We start from the raw sequence: 22481 nt of genomic DNA, 5'->3' as shown, positions 1-22481 counted from the left end.
AATAAGACAAAGGATAATTCTGTTCATTGCAAGACAATTCACTTAACTTGCTCTTTAGCATAAATCTCAAATCGTTGTTTTCCATGAAGAAGTGGGTGAAGTTCAAGAAGATCTTTAACTGGCATCATGAGAAAGCAGTGGTGCCAGGCCAGCTTTGTGCCCATCATGAGAACTCATGTGGGAATGGGGTAGCTCTACTTCTAGCTTCAGTTTTACAAGATTGAAAGATATCTGCTTATCCATGTCATATCCATATCCCTTAGTATACTATGCTTCCCAAATTTGGGTGTGGCCATGTGACTAGTTTGGGCCAGTGACACTGCAAGCAAGGTGATAAGTGTCACTTCCAGGCTGATGCTCTCTTTCTCTCCACCATGGTGCCCAAGGAGGCCATATGCTGAGATGGCCAACCCTCAAGCTAGCAGCAGCATGAATCAGTGCCCCCATGGAGGCAAACTTTGCAGAGAATTGCCTGATTTGTAAAAGATGTGGTACAAACAAGAAATAAAGCTTGGTTTTGTTAAGCCACTGGGAATTTCAAGGTTTACTTGTTATGGCAGCATAACTTACCCTGACTAATCCAGGACCTTGGAGTACATGTAGTCTTCCCCCACTTCCATCATAAGAATCCTTCCTACAGCACCCTTGAAATATGGTCTAAATTCTTGAACACCTCAGGAATAACAGCCGATAACATAGCGAGCAATTATATAATGCTTACAATACAATTGTTTTCAGACACAATTTTAAGTATTTTTGATGTCTCACAAAACCATTGACACATCAATAATAATGCCCTTATTTTACAGGCAGAGGAAACGAAGCATAGAGAAGTAACCAGGGTTAAACAGAAAAGTTAAGTCATTTGCCTAAGGCCACACAGTGAGTAAGTAGTATTCCAGGTGTCAAAGCCAAGGAGTTGCTTTCAGTCTATGCCCTTAACCATCATACCATGTGGCTTCCCTAGATTGGATTTTCATTTCCTTTTCACTCAAACTGTTCAATAAGACATGGAATAATAAAACCCAAAAGACAAGGCTGGAGGGACCCTAGAGATCAATCAATAGCTGTCTTTTACATGGAGGAGGAACAATGTCACTCTGAGGGTCATCTTCCTGGCTTTGTGAAAAAAGGTTTATCTTGGGAGTTTTCAAACTAGTGACCTGGGGGGATCACTAGGACACAGTAGAAAGGTCTCAGGGACCACCAGTTTGGAGATTAGAACAGACCAACCCTGTTCTAATCTATTTTATATAGTAGGCTTCTAGGTAAAATTTGTATGTGGCTATCCTGCTGTTTTGATAAAATTGAAGAATGATGGATTTCTGTAGGCTTCCACTGAAATAGTAGGCTTGTAAGGCTGAACTAAATAATAGGACTGCACATCAGCTGGGAGGTGGGGTGGGGCACATGGATTGTTTAGCCCAGTGGCCAGTTCTGGTCCCATATAATTCGCTACTTTCCTGAATGCATTCGCCAGATGTCTGGCAGCAAGAAGTGACTAATTCACCACTGTTATTTGCACTATGCTATGAAGTAGAAGATCTATAAATTATATCTGAAAGATAGAAGGAGACCTCCAAGAAGTTTTGATGAAACAATATTTCAAAAAGAAGATTAAGCTCATTTGGGTTGAGCCAAGTGGCAAACTTTGGCTATGGAGACCCAATGTCAAAGAAATGGCTGGAAAGTTTTCATTGTGTGTTGGTTTGTCCATATATTCTCAATGGCCAATGGTGGATTTCCTTTCCCATGAAAGAAATAAAGGCAGAAAGAAAGAATAAAAGGAAAATGGGTAGAAAGATTTAAAAAAATATGACAAATAGCCCCGAGAAAGCACAGGCAAATACATGGCGTTGTTTGCTCCATTTTTAACACAACTAATACACAAAGTTATCCAAATTTGCTGATCACATTAAGAAGCAAATGAGAAAGTTTTCATTGCTTTAAAAAAGCATTCCTTTTTTTGTGTGCACTGACAGCAGTTCTAGTACATATGTGTACTATGTATAATGTGTATCAGGTACTATTTATGTACACATGGGTTGATTTATAAATTGATTTACATTAAGTCAAAGGTATATATTACAGAAGTGGAAAATTGATGGGGCAAAAGGACAAGGAGAGGTCTAGAAAGGATTTCACGGGAGCCATGCTCACTGCAGTCCTGCTTACCTTCCGTGGTCCCATCCAGTCCCATGATGAATTTCATTGATCTGATGATTTGCTCTGCTATCGGGGGGCTCATGGAGGTAGCATAAACAGCACTATGTGAGTGAACCCGTAAATAATCCACAAGGTCCTTTAATAAAGGAGGTAAATCCGAAAAGAAGGCAAGTAAGTCTCAGTGTTGGTGGTGACAGTCACATCTTGTCCCAACCCCATTCATCACAGCATGAGACATTTGATTCTTGATATGGTCCAATTTTTAATAGGTATTACCAAACTTTTTTTTTTTATCTCTCTTCTTAGTTTCTCCCTCAAAACCTTAGAAGGTATACAATAAAGGCAGCAACTTTGGAGTTGAGGTCTGTAGGGCCAAACCAGATGTGTAAAAGAAAAATGATTTCCCAAACATTAGTTGAGTATTTAGTATGTACAATTACTGGCTTAGTATTCAGGAGTGTCCAAAAAATACAAGATGTGATCTTGCCATCGCGCATACTACATTACATTGTGCCCACGGAAAATTATTGGTAGGAAAAATAACAAGAAATAAACTAATATATGCAACAGAGCTATAGACTGCAGAGGAAAGAGAGGGAGTTATTGCTAGCTGGAGAAGGTAGGGAAAGTTCCAGCGAGAAGGTGAAATTGATTATATTTTGAAGAATAAAGACAAATATAGAACAAAAGAAAACTTGGGTGTGGGATGGAGTGGCAGAGGGAGAAGTGTGACATTAAACCACAGTGTAGATCAGAACCAGATAAACTCTGGTTATGCCTTGGGCAGTAGCAAACTACTAGAACTTTAGTGCAACACTATTTGGAGTGTTGACTCACTACAGAATGCTGGTCCTCAGTGGGAGTAATGATTGACTCCTAAGGCCAAACCTAAGGTTCCACGTAGGTCTGCTGAGAGCCTGAAGAAGCTCCTAAAGTCACAGTCAGGAGGGCCACAGAGCTGGCATCTGGAGGTGTTCAGTTCCAGCTGGGAATCCATCTATCTTCCCACCTGTACTGGCTCATTGCCTGGGACCTTCAGGGTGTTCTGAAGAAAAGCTAATGGGCTGATGACGGCTCTCTGTATTAGCAGTGGGGTCTGTAAAGGATCAGCCACCTTCTCTTCTAAGATAACAAGACAGTTTAGAATCCCACTGAGACGTCTTATCAATTGTTCCCTCATGTAGGTGAACTGGGGGGACCTGTGCTTTTGGCAGGCTCATCTCTTCCTAATCTCCCCTTTATTGGACACATCCATGTCCACCTCTGAACCTTGAACTGTGCCCTATCCTCCACTTTTCTATCTCACTTGGGGTCTGGTGCCATGGTTGTTCACAAGCTTTGTAAACATTCATAGCTCATCTTCAGTAAAGAGAGTGACCTGCCTTACAGCTGGTGGGTAACATGATGCCTCTACCAGGCCCAGGGCAGGGGAACTGGTAGCTCCATTCTGTCCTTCCTGCATCCTTCATATGCCCTTCATTCTAAATCCCCTCTTCATACATCATTCTTCCAAAATTCCTTCTTCATTTCACTCTTTTTTCTCCATTCCTTCTTTTTGTCTCTTTCTCCTTCCTTCTACTAAGTCTCCCTCTTCTTTTAATTTCAAATTCTCCACTTAAATTTTTTCTCTCCTTTTCTGTTTCCTCCCTCCTTCCTTCATTTTTTTCTCTTTTCTCTTCCTCCCCCTACCCCCTACCTTTTTTCTCTGGGCTATGCTCTGGATGTGGGAGTCCAAGAAGAGAAGACAGGTCTAAAAACTAGTCCTTGGCAGGTATTATCCACTTATCTTAAAATTAAAATTCGATTCTGTCTATTCTTTTGTTTAGTGAATCTCATAAAAACAGTTGGGTTGGCTTTCACCTTATTTGAAGAGTATGTGCATGATGATGGAAGGCACTGGCTGCAGGCATTTGTGAAGTTCATTTTGGAGGATGGGGGGGGGGTTGAGAGAGAGAGAGAGAGAGAGAGAGAGAGAGAGAGAAAGGCAACCATTTCCCAGAGCAGCTGCACCAGCTCTATGTTCAATGCTCCTTTTTGAGCAGCAGCTGGGATTTCCTTTCTCTGTTGAGAGCTGATACCACCCAGCAGGATGCTGAGGAAGCCAACTAGAACACCTGGGAGGGTGCAGGAGACAGGATGATGGGTGCTCCTGTGGACCTGAGTCAGAAAGGGCTGTTTCAGGGAGGTGGTCCAGTCTTGAAGGATGGGTAGATTTGGATATAGGAGGAAGAGGAGAAAGGCATGGGCATGTGCTAAAACTAGGAATACAGATAGCATCTTATTCAGTAAACAATGGAGGAGTCCATTGGGAGTAGAGAGAGAAGATAGTGCTTCTGAAAAAGGTGATGAGGGGTTGTCTCCTTGAGAGAAGATATGACCTTGGAGTTCCACCACAGGCTCTGGGATCTGATTGCTTAGGTTCAAGCCCTGGCTCAGCCACTTACTGATTTGTGATCATGGGCAAGTTACTAAACCTCTCTGTGCCTTAACTTATTTCTCTGAAAAATGAGAAAATTATGTTTACTTCAGAGTCATTATAAGGATTACATGAGTTAATATACATATGGTGCTTAGAATAGGATCTAATTCTAAGTGAACACCTGATGCTGTAAGCAAGTATTAATAGATTGCCAACTTAGAGATTCTTAGAACTGGGAGCATGGGGTAGAAGGAAGGGACCAAAATATAAAAACTCCTTGGAGTCCTTTTATTCCAGCTCTCCTGGTTTGCAGAGGGTAATGTTCAAGGGCTATGACATATCCATAGCTGAAACTCATTGGCCGGCTGAGGTTCCATTTTACAAACTTTACATATGTCAACTCATTTTAGCTTCATCATAGCTCTACGATATAGGGACTGTGTTCATCTCCATTTTATAGATGGGATTGCTGAGTCACAGAAAGGATCAGAAAACTGTTCAACCAAATAGTGGTTAGATATCAAGGATTTAGACCCAAAGTGTCTGGCTCTAGAGTCCCCTCCCTTAACACCACACTGTACTACCTCTCCAGACAGGAGAGGAAGGACCAGGAGGGCACAGAGAAGACCACCTTCACTTTTACTTTTTCCTAGTCCACAGAGATTGTTCCTCTTTTTCTGAGAGGATGTTATAATTCCTTATATATTCAAGTGTTTAAAGAGCCGAACAGTAGATTGAATTGCATCAACATCAAATGTTTCATGTATATTAATCTTATTTCTCCAAAGAGATTGAAACCTCCTTGAGAGCAGGGAACACAGTTACACACTTCTCTGAAAGTCCATAGTGGTGGTTACTTAGCCGGGGTCTGGTAAGTCCTGATGGTCTAATGGAGAGCAGGAGCCTTTTAAGGATTGAGGAAGGGTGGTGAGGGTCCCTGAAGGGTATCAGGCAAACTAAGCTGCATTCTATAGCAAAAAACTATAGTGATACTCTCTTAGCCTTGGGGCATTGATCAGACAAAGAAACAAAACAAAGGTGCCTTTGATCCCTAAGGGTTCTTCTCAGTGTCCCCAACCCTCAATTTTTCTTAGAAAATCGAGAAGTTTCATAAGATCACATGCATTCTGTTAGAATAAATGCCTCCTCAATGCAATATCACATCCTTTTAACATTAAGCCTATCTTGCCCATGCTCTTCTTTCTCCTAGACGGAGTCCACTTTCTCTCAGAGTCTGAGTGTACGGACAGGGGCTAATTTGCTTATGTGGTTTAGAAAGTGGGGTTCTTTGAGTAACTTCTGCAAAGCATCAAGGAAAGCCTTGTTTTCTGTTTTTCTTTTTCTTTTTTTAAATTCCCTCCTAACATTCCCCCATTGGGCACCATGAGCCATGAATTAAGAGTTGGCTTTGGTATTTTTTGCAAGGCGGGTCTGGGTTGTGTCTTCCTTCAGGGTGGGTTAGAGGTCTTCTTAGACCGAAGTTTCCATGTCCATTTGTACGTTCAAAACCCTGATTATTTTCTCTACCCATAGGCTTGGAGTTCAAGGACAAGGGTAGCTTTTCTGAGAAAATCAGACAGGAGACTCTTAGAATAAACATCTTGGTGTTCATTCCATGACCCCCATTTACTTCAAAGGGCTGTTAAATGCAGCCAGGGCTGAGCACGCAGGGCAGAGCTGGCTTCTGCAAGGGGCCTGCCTTCGTCTGGCACACAGGCTTCTGGGGCTGATGCTCTCTCCATACGTGGCTGCCTGTTCCCACTGCCCTCCTCCAGAATTCCAGCCCTGCAACCTATCAATCATGAAGGCTACCTTTGCTTCATTCATTTGCAAGTCTCTGGTCAGTCTGCGAAGGCTGTGAAAGATAGGAATCAGCACCAGGCATGCAAGAGAACTCAAGATCATGCCTGAGGAAAACGTGAACTCCCAAAACTGGATTTGCAGTGTCGACCCATCTCCTCAGCAACTGGATCAATACAAATTACAAAATAAAAATAAGAAACCTAGCTCCATCATCTCAGGTATTCTTTAAAGAAGCCGTTCATGGCATGGAGCTCCCACAGGTGAAGACAATTACCTGATATTTCACCTCAAAAGTCTTAAAAGGACAGAATCCTCCAAGTTGAGTTGCTCACAGATTATCTAGAGCAGCTCCAAACTCAAAGTGAGCAAAATCGTAAAATCTTGCTGACAGTTAAGATACTTTTTAGCAGTTTCTCTGAGGCAGGGAGAGAAGGTTGAGGTCAGGGCAGTGCCTCCCAGGAAACAGAGATGAATTTGTAGGACACTTTGTGACAGGAAGACTGAAGCCAAGACAAGATCTCTACTATCTGTGGTACTATCTTAGGAGCAAACCATTTTTTTTCTCCCCTTTGTTTCCAAATATTTTTTCTTACCTGATGCATCTGGTTGCTAATATACATAGTTCTCACCTTGACCAACTCCACTAAGATTTCTAGTCTCTTAGTAATTGTTATGTTTATCCCTCTATGACTAACCCTAACTTTGGCATTCAATCTTTTTCTAGATTTTTGGATCAAAACAATTATTTTCAAATCACAAGATTTTACTAAGAACCCTATCAACATAGTAAATTTGAAATTATTAAGGTTTCAGACCAATGTAAAGTCCCCATATGTGCGTGTGAACACTTTTTATGGTTAATTTTGTTGTTTTTGTACCCATTGGTTTAGAATCCTGGATATTTTTAATACCCATCAAATTGAGACATATATTGAAAATTATCCAGAAATAGTTATATGGTGAAACTCTGAAAACTGTACTCTAATTATTTAAATAGATAAGTAGCAATATTGTTTTTCAAGCAAAAGCATTAGCATTTGCTCAACTCTATGTCCTACTAGTTAAAAAACATAGTTTAAAACAAATACCAGGTAAAAATTCGCCACAAATTTATTAAAAGTCCAGGGGAATAAAAGTTTGATTTAAATTGAAACTATACATAATTTAAAATTAACATAATTTTAAAAAAAATGTACAGAAAAGCAGATATAAAAGTTCCATTAACTCATTTGGCTGGAAGGAAACCATAATTTATCTGGGTTTATTACAGTCTCACCAAAACCATTCCAGACAGGCGTGTATCTGATTGATTTTTAAATCATCAGACACTTTCTCAGGTGGCCTTCTATCTTCTGCTCACCTTTCAGGTCTTGAAAACTAGCCTCTTGCTGATTGGGGCAGAAGAAGGTCTCCATGTATAGGCTATAATGGATCTCTGCCAAACACTTCCTAATTCTTGCTGCCATCTAGTGGTCAATTCAGAGCCTGCAGGGCAACATGAAGGAAAAGAAGAGAGAGGGAGGGGAAGAGGAGGAGGAGCAGGACGAAGAAGAATGATGCAGTCCTCTGGACATAAGCATGCACAGAATGAGTATTTTACAGAGCAAGAAAATGAACAGATAGGCATACATTTTCTGCGTATTGGTATGAAACCTTAATAATTTCAAATTTACTATGCTCATCGGGTTCTTAGTAAAACTTTGTGATTTGAAAATAATTGTTTTGATCCAAAAATCTAGAAAAAGATTGAATGCGTACTGATTAAGTAAATAATAGTAGTTTCACAATTGTCCAGTATGTACTCCAAATGAAGAGAAGCTACATAGACAAGAGCAAATAAACCTTTAAAATAGTCTACTGACTGTGGGATGGAGAGTGTGAGAGAAAACTGTGAGCTGGGCCTTACTTCAGGGTAACCATGAGTCTTTGTTTAATGTGATATAAGAGGAAGGAACTCTGAGGGGGAAAATGTGACATCTAACAAATTTGACAATATTTCAAGGACACGCTAGCCTCGGTTTATTCAGGTGCCTTTGGATCAGGAAAAGGAGTTAATCTTGGTTAAAATTTCCATAGCTCAGAACTGCTGCTAAAGTAATCACAAGACCACAAGCTCACGAAGCCCTGGAGCCCGGAGAAGGCAGCTCAGGCATCCGAGACCTTCTGGCCCTTTAAATACAGTTCCTCATGTTGTGACCCAACCATAAAATTATTTTCGTTGCTACTTCCTAACTGTAATGTTGCTACTGTTATGAATCGTAATGTAAATATCTGATATGCAGGATGGTCTTAGGCGACCCCTGTGAAAGGGTCGTTCGACCGCCAAAGGGGTCGCGACCCACAGGTTGAGAACCGCTGCTCTGGTCCCACTGCTTCCATGCTCTAGGGCGGGAGCATTTCACCCTGCACCAGACTTAGCTGAGTTTGGTAGGCTCCTGTGCACTCCCTTGGTATCTAGCGTCACCCGGCTAATTCCCACAGGATGAAAAACAATGCTTTGAGCTTGGGGGAAAAAAGCAATGCTTAGTGAAGGGGAAAGGACGCTGAAAACGCTGAACATTTGAAGCATTTGTGCAACTCATGGCAGGACCGCAATGAAATCTGTTGCTTTAAATCCCAGTGTTCAATGACCACACTGTTTTCGGCTGTCCTCCATGTTTGTCTAACTGGTTTACCAGGAATCTGAACTCTTTCTTGTCCCTGCTGGACACAATGATCAAGGAACAAGAAATTCTCGGTAAGCAGTTGATGTCACTTGCACGCACTGGTTTGGGGCCTGCTGTGCCCTCTTGGGCAGAGCCAACACCGCTGCATGCAGTCTCTTTGGGACAGGCGTAGACCTATATGAGATAGCTATCAGGATTTGTATAAAACCCTCAGAATAACGAAGCAGGCAACTGTCTCCTTTATCCCTCAAACACAGGTTTGAATATCTCATTTTCTTTTTCTGCTTCCCTCTTTTAAATTTCATTTAAACGTTTACTGGTTTATATTGGCAACCCCCTTGGTGACACTGGCACTAGAATGAATGGAGTCTAACCCCATCAGATCAGAATTTTTAAGGCATATAGATATTAAAGGATGACAAGATTTGATCACAACTTCTCCAAAATTGTGAGAGATAATTATCCTGCAGAGAAAACCCCTAAAAAGGATGTTTCTGATCTTGCTACTCCTATTTTGATTAAAACCACTACAGCACAGAGTTCTGAATATCTGACCTTTGCCCACTGTTGCTTTGTATTTTCATACCCCCCAACCCACACTACTTACAGTTTTATAGCACCCCCTTATCATTTCTGAGGTTTGGTATATAGAAATGTAATCCCCCATTATTTGTCTGCAAAGCTGACATTCATTCTAACACTTCTTCCCTGCAGTTAACCATCTTCTGCTTGGCACTGTCTTGGCCTGTGTACACAGATAGGGTGGCTGTTGTATTCTAATCCAATAACTCATCACCTGTTCCTCTGCACTGTCGGCTGGTGAGCTCCTTGACATTCTGGGTGCTCCTTGGCTGTGGAACTCCTGTCGTGATCAAGCGAGGTATGGGGAACTGAAGTTCTCCCGGAACCCAGAGAAGTCCTCAGACAGCGTCCCCAGATTGTTCAAGGTTGGCAGAGACACAAGGAGTCCCTCTCTTACCTTCCTTCCAGCGATGTAACCTCCCGCGGCTCCAAAGCTTTTGGTGAATGTGCCCATAAACACATCGACATCTTGAGGGTCCATTCCAAAGAATTCCACTACACCCCGGCCAGTCGGGCCCACAGACCCAATACTGTGAGCTTCATCAATGTAGAGGTAAGCCTTGTATTTCTTCTTTAGAGCCACGATCTGGGGCAGATTCACAATGGAACCTTCCATGCTAGGGCATAAGGAGAAATGCTTGTTACTAGTGTGTACCCTCCTGGGAAGCTCTGCCTCAGTTTCCCTTTCAGTGTTTCTCAGTCAGCCTGCCCTGATACCAGTTGGGGCGACAGGGATGTGCCACTCCTTTCTTCTTAAGGGATATTTTATTTGGCCGAGACAATCTTCTCAATCTTATAAGGCTAATCTGGCAGAATTTTATATGAAAAAAAATAATTTACATTTAATGGGTTTAAGTGCTTTGAGTTGTTATAGCTAATTCCCAAGTCAACAAGGAGCTCACAGCAATGTTGATCAATTTATTTGTAAAAGATGATTAGTTTAATTGGACTGACCAATATGGGTTTGGGGCATTTTGCTAGTTTTAATTAAATTGCTCTATGTGATCCACGCTTATCAATCTGCCACTGTCTATTTGGCCAGTTCCATCTGACCTAAACTCAGTGCTTGAACTGCCAAAGATTGAAAGAAGGAATAAAAACTCACAAGACAACTTTATTTAGGGCACATAGTATTAACTAAAGCACAATAGAAAATTCTTAAGATCTGTTATTCATACAGTCATCCCCACTTATCCTTGGGGCTACATTCTAAGACCCCAGTGAATGCTTGAAACCAAGGGTAATATGAACCCTACATATGATATGTATTTTTCCTATGCATATGTCTAGGATAAAGTTTAATTTATAAACTGGCATAGTAAGCTGGGCCAGCATGGCTCAGTGGTTGAGCATTGATCGACCTATGAACCAGGAGGTCACGGTTCGATTCCAAATCAGGGCACATGCCCAGGTTGCTGGCTCGATCTCCAGTGTGGGGCATGCAGGAGGCAGCCTATCAATGATTCTCTCTCATCATTGATGTTTCTATCTCTCCCTCTTCCTCTCCCTTCCTCTCTGAAATAAAAAATATATATTTTTTAAAAATAAACAAATTAGCACAGTAAGAGAGTAGCAATAATAACGAATAATAAAATGGAACAATTATAACAATATACTGTAATAAAAGTTATGTGAATGTGGGCTCTCTCTCTGATGGCTGGTCTGATGACTGAGACAACTACTAAATGGCTGATAGTCGGAAAGTGTATACAAGTGTGGACACTCAGGACAAAGGACTAATTCACATCTTGGGTGGAAAGGAGACATTTCATCATGCTACTCAGAACGGTGTGCAATTTAAAACATATGAATTGTTTATTTCTGGAATTTTCCATTTAATATTTTTGGACTGTGGTTTACCGCATGTAATTGAAATGGCGGAACACAGAACTGTGGATGCCGGAGACTGTACTCACTGGAAGTCAAGGGTTCATTTGAGGCATCTGGTGGTGTCCCCTCTTTCTTTTCCTTTAGGGCCATGGCTCTCAATCTGCTGTGAGCATGAGAATCCCCTGAATGGTTTATCAAAACACAGATCTCTGGGCCCATCCCCAGAGTTTCTAATTTAATAGGTCAGGGATGGGATGAGAATATGCATTTCTACCAAGCTCCCAGGAGAGGCCCATATTGCTCACTGGGGACAACACTCGAAGAACAACTGCTGTAGATAAACTGTTTTGTTTTAAGCCCTGCGTGCTTAACGTTTCATGGTAGTGTACATTGCAAAAACACTTCAAGTTCTCCAGCGATGGGGAAAATATGAAGTGAATACATAAGGAAAATTATAACATATTTACATGGCACCTCTGGAACTCAGGGGATGTAAAAGAACTTTTGACTTGAATCAGCGCTCAGCACACTGGTAAGCTGTGTCCCCACCGCACACAGTTTGGGCTGCACTGACAGGAGTTCTATGAAAACACACAGACTCGCACCCTCACCACACAAAGGAGTTTGTCAAACAATTCAAGCAACCCGTCAATTCTGTTCAGGAGCTAATCAACTGACGCAAACAGAGAGTTGAACTTTTCCTTTCTTCCTGATTAGTTTATTTATTAAAGTTAATACATTTTAAAAAATAAACTTAAGTGTTAGGTCAATTCAATCAAAACAGTCCAGCTGGTTGTACGATTACCCAGACCAATGGTGTTGGTTTGGAGGGAGTGTGTGTGTGTTTAAAGGACTTCATTTTTTTTAGAGCAGTTTTAGGTTCACAGCAAAATTGAGTGGGAGATACAGAGATTTCCCATATATTCCACGGTGTATCCTCACACACAGGCATAACTACCCCCATTACCAACATCCCCCACCAGAGTGGTACATTTGTCTTAATTGATGAGCCTACATTGACACATTATCAACCAAAGTCCATAGTTTACATTAGGGTCAACTCTTGGTATCGTACATTCTATGGGTTTGAACAAATGTACATATAATGACATGTGTCATTATTATATCATATAGATTATTTTCACTGCCCTAAAAGTCCACTGTGCTCTGCTTATTCACCCCTACCCCCAACCCAACCTGTGATAACCACTAATCATTTTTTTTTTCTATTGAGAAACTTAATTTATTTCCATGATAGAGGCTGAAGGATCTGGAGCTCCAGCCCGGTCTCCTGCCCCCTCCCCTTTTGTCCCAGAGAAGAGGGGCTTGGCCAAGAGGGCCAGCTGGACCACTAATCATTTTTTGTCTCCATATTTTGTCTTTTCTTGAATGTCATATAGTTGGAATCATACCCTATGTAGCCTTTCTGGATTAGCTTCTTTCACTTAGCAATGTGCATTTCGTGTTTTCTCCCCCACAGCTTTTCATGGCTTGATAGCTCATTTCTTTTTAAGACTGAATAATATTCGACTGTGTGGATGTACCAGAGTTTGTTTATCCCTTCACAGACTGAATGGCACTTCGGTTGCTTCCAAGTTTTGACAATTATGAATAAAGATGCTATAAAGATTTATGTGCAGGGTTTTGTGTAGACACACATTTTCAACTCTTTTGGGTAAATGCAAAGGAGCATGACTGTTGGATTGTAGATCACAGTGTGTTTAGTTTTGGAGGAAATTACCAGACTGTCTCCCAAAGTAGCTGCACATTTTGCAGCCCCACCAGCAACGCATGAGAGTTCCTGTTGCGACACATCCTTGCCTGCATTTCATGTTGTCAGTGCTCCAGATTTTGGCTATTCTAATAGATGTGTAGTGGTATCTCATTGTTGCTTTAGTTTGCAATTCTATGATGACGTATGTGGAGCATCTTTTCTATGTGTGTTTGCATCTCTATATCTTCTTTTGTGAGATGTCTGTTGGCTCATTTTTTAATTAAGTTGCTTGTCTCTTTAATGTTGAACTTTGAGTTTGTTTATATTTTAGATAACAGTCCTTCATCAGCTATACCTTTTGCAGATATCTCACCGGTCTGTGGCTTGTCTTCTAATTATCTCGACACTGTCTTTTGCAAAGCTGAAGTTCTTAATTTTAACAAAGTTCAGCTTATTTCATTTGTGCTTTGTTCTGAATGGCTGTTTTCAGATTTTAATGAAATGAAGACCAAACAGAGCCATCTTCTTTTAAATAAGTTTGTGAGGTAATTCCAATATTTTCTTAGATCAATTGCTTGCTAAAGTTGCTTCCACTGAGGAGGAGGAGGTACAGCCATCTAATTGCCTAAGCTTAGGTTGTAGCAATACCACTTGCGAAGTGAGGATATGGACAACTTATATGATGTTCTGTGCCTCAGTTTTCTCATATGTAAAATAAGCATGATGATGGGACCCTCCTTATAACATCTTTATAAGAATGATGAGAAATGATGTTGGTAAAGTGTGTGACATATGAATGCATGCTCACTGGGTTGTTCCTGTTCTTGGGAGGAGCCTAGGAGACATGGCTGTGATGAGGCCTCCCTTGAGAAAGTGGGAGCCCTTGACAATGCTCTGTGTTGCATCTTCTAGGAAAGAGGCATATGGGTGTCATATATAATAAATGGCTCTATGCCTTCAAAATGCTAGAATTTTCTTCTCATCTTTAAACTGTTTTAAGTTGGTAACACAAATATACTAAAAAACTTGACATGTCACAAATAACCATTCTTTGTTCTGGAACTGAATTTGGCAGGAGCCAGAGTTAATGTTGAACAGTTTGCAGACACTGGGGGCAGCTAATTAGCCATCCTTCGCTGGGGCTGGTCTAGCTGATGTTAGGAGTCTGCCCACCTGGTTTATATTTCTCCCTGTAAGATTAATGACTCTACGATACTGCTGATTTCTGGAGTTAATGCAGGGCACACTTGAATCTAAGGAGAACTCAGCCTTTATAAAGAGTTATATTCACTCGCACTAAGTTTTCATTTTCTCATTGTGACCCCATTTGAATTGAACCGTTTCCTATAGAGGGATATTGAGTTTGGTGCATGCATAAAAGGTATCTATGCTATTCCTGTGAATTTCTGTCAAAACGAAGTAGAAAACAAGAAGAGTGTTTATTCTTTCTTCCTGAATGGAAAGTTGTGTTTTCTTTTGACTTCAATAGAAGAAAATCAACTAAAATATACTGCAGGTAAGATAATTCCACCAGTTAATTTGAAGCTCTGTGCAGGAATTTGAATTATGCTTAAACCAGCAAGCCAGTGAATAATTTCTTTATATCTTTTCTATTACATAGTGTATTAGCTAAGTGACAAGACTCCTTTTGGAAATCTTCCTCTCACCACCTTCTCCTCCCGATATAAACCATATTATCCACTGGCAGGATGGGAGTTAAACTGGTAGTTTGCCAACTTACATGGTGGAAAAATCTCCTTGGTGGGCCCAAAGTATAACCCACGAGAAGGAAGGAAGGTGGAAAGAGAGAGCAAAAAGAGCTAAGACTAATTAAAAATAGAGTAACTAGTGTTTTCTTATTCTTTGTCTTTATTTATTTCAATGATAGAGGCATAGGTTAGAGATTACCACAGAAGTTCTCAATCCTTAAACCTACATTATTTTGAGGAGGAGAATGGCTTATATGCTTAGAGAAAATGGCATTCTGAAACTTCAGCATTTCTTTATATATGTGTTTTTTTGAAGGGTTGGATATTATTTCTTGGTTAATTTTATTTTGAAGGTTTGTGTTACAGCTATGCTAGTTTATATCTCAGATTATTTAAAGACCCCTCTCTCCTTCTTTTGTATATTTTTTAGTAATTTTGAGATTTCTCTACTGCAGTGATTAAAAAACAAGACTTCTCAGAGACACAAAATTTGAAAAGTGTGATTTTAGAACAATATTTAAATGAAAATACAAACCAGAATGCTAAAATATTACTATTGTACTTTTAAACCAAAAATCATGGAGTCATGGAACTTTAGACTTCAAGTTTCAGTTTTCCTATTTTACAGATAAAGAACCTAAGCCCTTGATAGGTAAATGCTGAAAGTCAAATGGATGACCTTGTAGTTTCCATGTTTACTTCATTCGATGTGGACACATTAGCTGACTCTCCTGTTTATACTGGGCCTCTGTCCCAGCAGGGCCACCTGGTTTGAATCCCAGCTCTGTTTCATCTCAGTTATCTGCCCTGGGGCAAGTTGTCCTGGCCTCGGAGCCTCGATGTCTTCACCCTCACAATAACCTCAAGAGACCTGGGGAGGCTTACTCAAGATGGTCTATGGGAAATGATTAGCAAGGAGTAGAAATATGATCAATGTGGGCTCCTTCCTCTGACACCACTCCTCGAGATGGGTGAAGAGCAAACAGCTTCGCTATACAGAAGGTTATTTTCCAAGTTGCAACTTCCTCAAGTGAAAATAAATTTAATGATGAAAGAAGCTACCCTTGGTTGCAGGCTTACTGTGGGCTGGGCTTTGGCAAGCACTAGCTTATATGACCTCATTTAACACTTAAAAAAGAACATCATGGCCCTGGCTGGTTTTGCTCAGTGAATAGAGCGTTGGCCTGTGGACTAAATGGTCCCAGTTTTGATTCCGATCAAGGGCACATGCCTGGGTTGTGTGTTCGATTCCCAGTGGGGAGTGTTTAGGAGGCAGACAATCAATGGTTCTCTCTCATCATTGATGTTTCTATCTCTCTCTCCCTCTCCCTTCCTCTCTGAAAGCAATAAAAATATAAAAAAGAAGAAGAAGAAGAAGAAAAAAAGAACCTTATGAAGGGAACTCAGCTGTAGGCAGCAACAATAAGATTTGAATCCAGATCCCAGGCCTCCCTGCAAATCCTGACTCTTCTATATTCTAAATGTAAAGAATAATATGTAGATGATTGATGGGTAGTGACATGACTATTATTATTGATGTTATTATGATCACAACTGCTTTTGTTGAGCTTACTGATTTCTTGGCCTTGGTATCTAGCCGTTTCTACCTGTTACCTGCCTGAAACTTTCTGATTTGGCTGACTGCTCTCTTTTGGAGTTACGAAAACATTGATTTCGGTGAGCTCCCTGTGGTGGGAGGACTTTGCCCATGATGGGAAGCCACAAGCAAGAGATAAAATCTGGGAGTGAAAGTTCAAAGGAGGCTTCCTGTAGATATCAACCAGGTATGTGTTCATAGTACATCTCTAAAAAGTGGCAGTGCATTTGTAAACTATTGATTGCACATTTCTAACCTTAGCCCTTTGGAAAATCTGTGGGAAATCATTTCATTTTCTGGTGACTGCATCAAATGAGAACATCCATATGTTCCAGAACTCTACTCTAGGCTAGCCTTCTTTTACAGTTGAGAAAACTCAGGCCCCAGGAGGCACTGAGCACTGTCTAAGAGGTGCTCTACTTCTTATCTATGAATGAAGCCTCTTAGTTCACAGTCTTATTTAAAGGTGATATTTCTGTGCTGGTGACATTAAAGGAACCTCTTTGTGATGGCAAGTCCATGGGAGGTGGACTCTGCACTGTGGACACATGCCAGATTCATGGAGCCCTTGGGGTAGATTCCCACCAACGATGGCTACCTACACATCTTCCCATCCCTGGACACATGAGCCAGCCTTGCCAGCAAGAAGCCATTCTATTTTCCCTCCTTTTGAATCTGGGCTGGCCTTGCAATGTGCTTGGACCAATTGAGTGTGGCAGAAGTGATACTGTGCCAGCTCCAAGCTTTGCCCTCAAAAGACGGGCAGCTTCTGCTTTCCTTCTCCTGGAATCCAGCTGCCATGCTGTGAGGAAGCTCCCGCTAAGTGAGACGAGCCTACAGATAGAAAAAGCACCCCAGGGAAGGGCAGAGAACCAGGCACCTCAGTCAACAGCCAATACCATGAGCCCAAATGTGGGAGTGAGGTCGTTTGGATATCCCAGACCCAGCTGACCACCCAGCACAATGAATGACCCCTAACCAACAGCAGGCAGAGCAGAAGGGAGCATGGGAAACAACAGCTCATTGCTGTGCAAGCCATTACATTTTGGTGCGGTCTGTTATGCAGCAATGGGTCACATTACTAATGAATGGTCATCATTACTAGAGAAGCTGAAGTTGTGGTTTAGTGCTGGGCTGGCTTAGAGCCAGGAATCCACACCCGGCTCTCCTGTCCTCCTGAGGTCACAGTAGGACCCAGAGCCAGTGCAGCCATGAAGAGGGCCTGCTGCTGGAGTGATTTCTCTTGTCACTGATGGGAGTATCTGAGAGTAAAAACGCTGGTGGCCCACTTAATTTCAGCCACGATCAAAGTGCTTAAAATGCAACTTCCCTTTAGTGGAGTCACGGTCTATTTATTTTCAGTTGGATTTTGTTTGCTCTGGTTAACGGAGATGCCCAGTCTGCTCTTCCTCAGCTGATAGGTCCTCCCGCTATTCCAGGCCCTGTGACAGGTGTTTAGATAAGGGCTCTCCTGCAGGCTGGCAGCTGGCACAAAAGGAAGAAAGGTCTGTGCTTGCGGTCATGACAACCCAAGGCAATGTGAGGTTATTTCCTAAAAGTGCAAGTTCAGAGCCAGTGAGTAGTTCAATTATTCTACAGCAGGGTGTCCCAACCTCAGTCTTGTTGACATTTAAGCTGGATAACCCTTTGTTGTAGGAGACTGTTCTGTGCATTGTAAGCTGTTCGGCAGCATCCCCGGCCTTTTGCCCACTAGATGCCAGTGTGATCTGCATTTGTGACAGCTGAAAATTGGCAAATGTGCCTGGGGTGGGGTGAGTTGTGGGTAAGAAATCACCCTGGTTGAGAACGCTGGGCTAGGGTGATCCCAGAGGTTTCATAAACAGGACACGCCTGAGGAGTCCCGGTAGGTGATGCAGAGAGTGGCCTATTAGAAACTTGAAATGCCAACTTTGCAACCCCACAGTAGCGCTGGGGACACCCAGAACACCAGCCATTGGGGCAGTAAATACTAGAGGGGAAAAAATGATACTAGTATGATGATAATTTTATTTTGGGAGAAAGCACTTCTTTTTTCCCCCCAAAATGGATGAAGACACATTTCATCTGCTGCTTGTCATTTATTTATGTAAGAGGAACAGCATGCACTCTGGGACCAATTAAAAAAACAAACAAACGCTGCTTCTGTTCCCAAGTCTCCACTGCGGCCACATTCCTCCTTGTTGGGAAGTGAAGCCCTCGTTCTCTTCCTTTTTGTATTTTTCACTTTCCTATAATTATCTCATAGGAAACATCTTCCTCCATTCCTCTAATATAAGATTGTTTGAGGACTGATTTAGGAGTGAGCAACTCTGAGATAATGTTTCCTTGATTCTTGGACTAGGGTATCTAACAGAAGGAGAGCTTGGAGGAAATTTCCATTTCAGTAACGATAATCAATCCAGTCAGGGATGAGGCAAACTCAGTCACAAGCTGCAGTATATAAGTGCAGCTCCAAAAGGCTTTAATGGGGTGTTTTGTCTGCTTGGCTCAAAAGGGGGCAGAAAACTCAGGCAAGAGCCAAGACCATTCTCTCTCCCCACCCCTGAACTCTCTTGGAGAACTGCAGTTCAGGTTGAGGGAAATGAGCAGGCCTTTTGTATTCTGATACCAACTACTGGCCAAGATCAGCAAACAACTGGAAGTTGGCTGCACTGTCCAGGTTAAGGCCACCCAGGTGCCCATGGGCAACATCTACTAGAGTTGTAAAGGCAAAGAGCATTCCAGCCCCCAAAGGCCTTTGAAACTGTGGGCAGCCACAGGTAGAAGAAAGAATCAATGCAAGTCAGCAATGACCTGTGAGGGTATTTCTGAAGAAGCCTTCACAAGCTTGCCAGCCGCCAAGGTGCTCTGCCATATGTATAGCCATTAAAGAGACAGGTGACCCAAGGCTTGGCAGCTCACATTCACAGCTTAGCTCGGACCCCTCCATCATATCCATATCTCACCCATTTTTCCCTCTTGCTAGCGGAGGTCAGCCTTTCCCCATTTGTCAGCTTGCTGCGGGCTTCTTAGTGTTGAAATGTCTCCGGTTATTTACATACCTGTAGACGCCCTCCACCATGATGAGAATCTTTTTCCAAGCTCTGCGGGTTCGAGGCTGGCCATAGATTACAGCGTCTCTCAGGAGCTTCTCTAGGCTTTGCATGTCTTTAAATAATACAAAAAAACTGAGTCACAAGAGGAATTTTTTTCTTCCCTCATTATCATTTTTGGGGCGGTGGCAGATTTTTTAGGCTCAGGCTGAGACCTGAATTTTCAGAGAACAAAGTTGGAATCAGAGAACACCTGGGGGCAGGGGGTAGGGTAGAGGGCTCCTCTTTTTAGTACAATTGGAATCTGACAAGGTGACTAGTCGGGTTTGCATAGCAGGCAGAATAAACCTCTGCTGGAGGCACATGGCGTCAAAGGCTCTTAAAAGACTCTCCTTTCCTGCCCTAACAGAGAAGGAAATTCTACATTAAATGAATCTTTTACGTGTAAGCTTTCTTGCCAGGTTGAAAGGAGCTGTGAGAGGTATAATGAACTAACCCTAGTGTTGAAGACACAAGCATGTTAGAGTTTGGCTGGGTTTGCCTGGGGTGGCGGCAGTGCTGGCAGCTGGCTCACTTCCTATGCTTTGGGAGCCTCCAACTTCAGAGTTGTCAACACTTGAAGGCAGGGGGACAACTAGCCTTTCTTTGCAAAATATGTGGAGATTTCTGGACGCATTAATAATAGCTTACAATTATTGAGCCTTAGCTGCATTCCTTCGAAGCACATTCTTGGTAATAACTCATTTACTCCTCCCAATGAGCCTAAGGAGAGGTATCTGCATTTTGTGGTAAAGAGAACTGAGGCATGGAGAGGTCTGCTAAATTGCCTGAGGTCTATGGTCATAAAGAGCAGAGCCAGGATTTGAACCCAAGGCAGTCTGTACCTGACCCACATTTGTAACCACTACGTTTCCTGTGAGAGCCACTCTCCCTTCTTCTCACTCTCCACAGTGACATAGAAGGAGGAAGGAGAATATCTGCTAGATTTTTCTTGTTAACTTTGGATGTCAAATATAATTAACAGTGATTTCTCATTTGTCTGCAATCAGATGGAGATGACTGGGCTTTGGTTGACAGATCCTTGGGAAAGATTTGCCTACCAACCCAGCTGTGTGTGTGTGTGTGTGTGTGTGTGTGTGTATGTATCTGTGTGTGTTTAACCTGCAAAGCCTAGAGAGAAAAAAAGGCGAGGTTTATGTGCATGTATTTTTACACTCATTATATTTCTTTGCCCTCACTAAGCTTTCCCTTTTTGAGGATCTGAGACTGAAGTACTTTAGACCTAGAATCCAATTTTAATTGGAAAAGATAGGGATGCTACGGAACTGCTGATCTGAGTGTTATATAATGGTCTCTAGGCATTAGAGACTCCATTGAAAATGCTCACAAAGAGAAACCTGGCAATGATAAATTTAAAATAGCACAGTCAACATTGGTTTTAGCCACTGCACACAAGGTCTCAAGAGACAGGAGTCACAGGCTTATCACTGGTCCAGGCTCTGGTTAGCTGAGATTCTTGATCGATCTCAATGGAAAGCCCTCAGCTTTGTCTCTTAGCCCCCAGTCTGTGGTTGGATCTCTGCTTTTGGGTTTCCCCCACAGCTGGGTGAATGCATCAGCTGGTGCATTTACATTTCCACATGGCAACCGAGCCACCCCCAATGAGGCCACAAGGTATTTCTCTGAAATAAAATTGTGTGTGTGTGTGTGTGGGGGGGGGGGGGGGTGGTGGAGAGGGTGGGGTTCGAGTTCTGTAAGGTATTTTTTAATTGATCAAGTACATTTGATCGAACCACATTCAGAATGGCACATGACTTAAAACTTATGAATTGTTCATTTTTGGAGTTTTCCATTTCATATTTCAGATCATGGTGGACTGAGGGTAACTGAAGCTGTGGAAGTGAAACCATGGCTAGGGGGGACTACTGGAGTTACCTAATGCAGCCTCAAAGGCCCTTCCTGACCTATTCCCTGCCTAGCTCCCTGACACCATCTCTCAGCGTTCCCCAACACACAGCCTCTAACTCCTCTTTATGTTCTTCCCTCTTGTCTGTCCGGAGAACTCCCACTCATACCACTCAGCCTCAACTCAATTTCTTCTGGCCCATAATACAGATTTTCTTCTTTCTTGGTGTCCCTGACGACTCCTTTATTCTTTTTCAAAAGCACTCATCATGTTTCCCATTATTTGATTTCATGTCTCTCCACGGAAGGCAGGGAGATTATTTTATTCATTCTAATAGCGCTGGTCCTGGTGCACAGTATTAATGCTAAATCCATGAATGGTAATGGAATCCTCTGTCTCTTCATGGAATAGAATATAAACCAGAAAACAGGAAAGTGAATGACATTTTAGAACTAACTATGAATTATTAGAAAAGCCTCATGTCTGCAATAATATTTATTTAATTAACTGTTTTTGCTCTTGCGTTGAAGAGTTCATCTTCACAGATGTAGTGTTTTATTGGCACTATGTCATTCACCACTAGATGGCAGCCAAAGAAACCAAAAGCAGCTTTCTCATTTTGAGAATTTCAGGGATAATAAACCTTCACCTATACTGGCATCTTGTTTTCCCTTTTGCGTTGCTGTTAAGACGGATGTTGAAGGAACCCAGGTGATTGGGGGAGCCAGTCTCCCTTTCTTTAATCTACCACAAGCCTGTTAGTCTCTGGATGGAATAAAGAGATGATGAGTACGAGTACTCCTGCTTAGTGTCTTTTCTTCTGGGACTTGAAATTTATGTTTTGTACAGAAATGCATGATGAGTGTGGTTCCAATGCCAAAGTAATAAAAACATACCCAAGAGAACAAATTTAGCAGTCATTTAAAAATGAATATTCAGACCACGTGGTGTGGCTCAATGGTTGAGCATCCACCCATGAACCAGCAGGTCAAGGTTCGATTCCTGGTCCGGGCACATGACCGAGTGGTGACTCGATCCCCAGTAGGGGGCATGCAGG

At 42.0% G+C, this 22481-nt stretch overlaps 1 protein-coding gene across 13 annotated transcripts in view; it reads right to left on the bottom strand.

Moving 5' to 3' along the window:
• The window catches only part of SPTLC3 (serine palmitoyltransferase long chain base subunit 3), a 128352-nt gene that overhangs the window by 32213 nt on the left and 73658 nt on the right, over positions 1-22481 (bottom strand). For 7 of the 13 annotated variants that reach the window (XR_004969815.1, XM_036321254.1, XM_036321257.1 and 4 more), the window contains 4 exons: positions 19528-19633; positions 10034-10253; positions 9851-9916; positions 2176-2302 (listed from right to left, as the gene is read on the bottom strand). Coding sequence is in view for 12 of the 13 variants with exons in the window: in XM_036321254.1 (XP_036177147.1) it covers positions 2176-2302; positions 9851-9916; positions 10034-10253; positions 19528-19633 (519 nt within the window). In the remaining variant the exon portion in view is untranslated. The remainder of the gene's footprint in view (positions 1-2175; positions 2303-9850; positions 9917-10033; positions 10254-19527; positions 19634-22481) is intronic. The other 6 variants (XM_036321262.1, XM_036321264.1, XM_036321263.1 and 3 more) reach the window with 2 other exon arrangements.

This window comes from Myotis myotis, unplaced genomic scaffold (assembly GCF_014108235.1).
Source record: "Myotis myotis isolate mMyoMyo1 unplaced genomic scaffold, mMyoMyo1.p scaffold_m19_p_9, whole genome shotgun sequence".
NCBI lineage: Eukaryota > Metazoa > Chordata > Mammalia > Chiroptera > Vespertilionidae > Myotis > Myotis myotis.
This window is presented reverse-complemented; position numbering and strand designations above follow the sequence as displayed.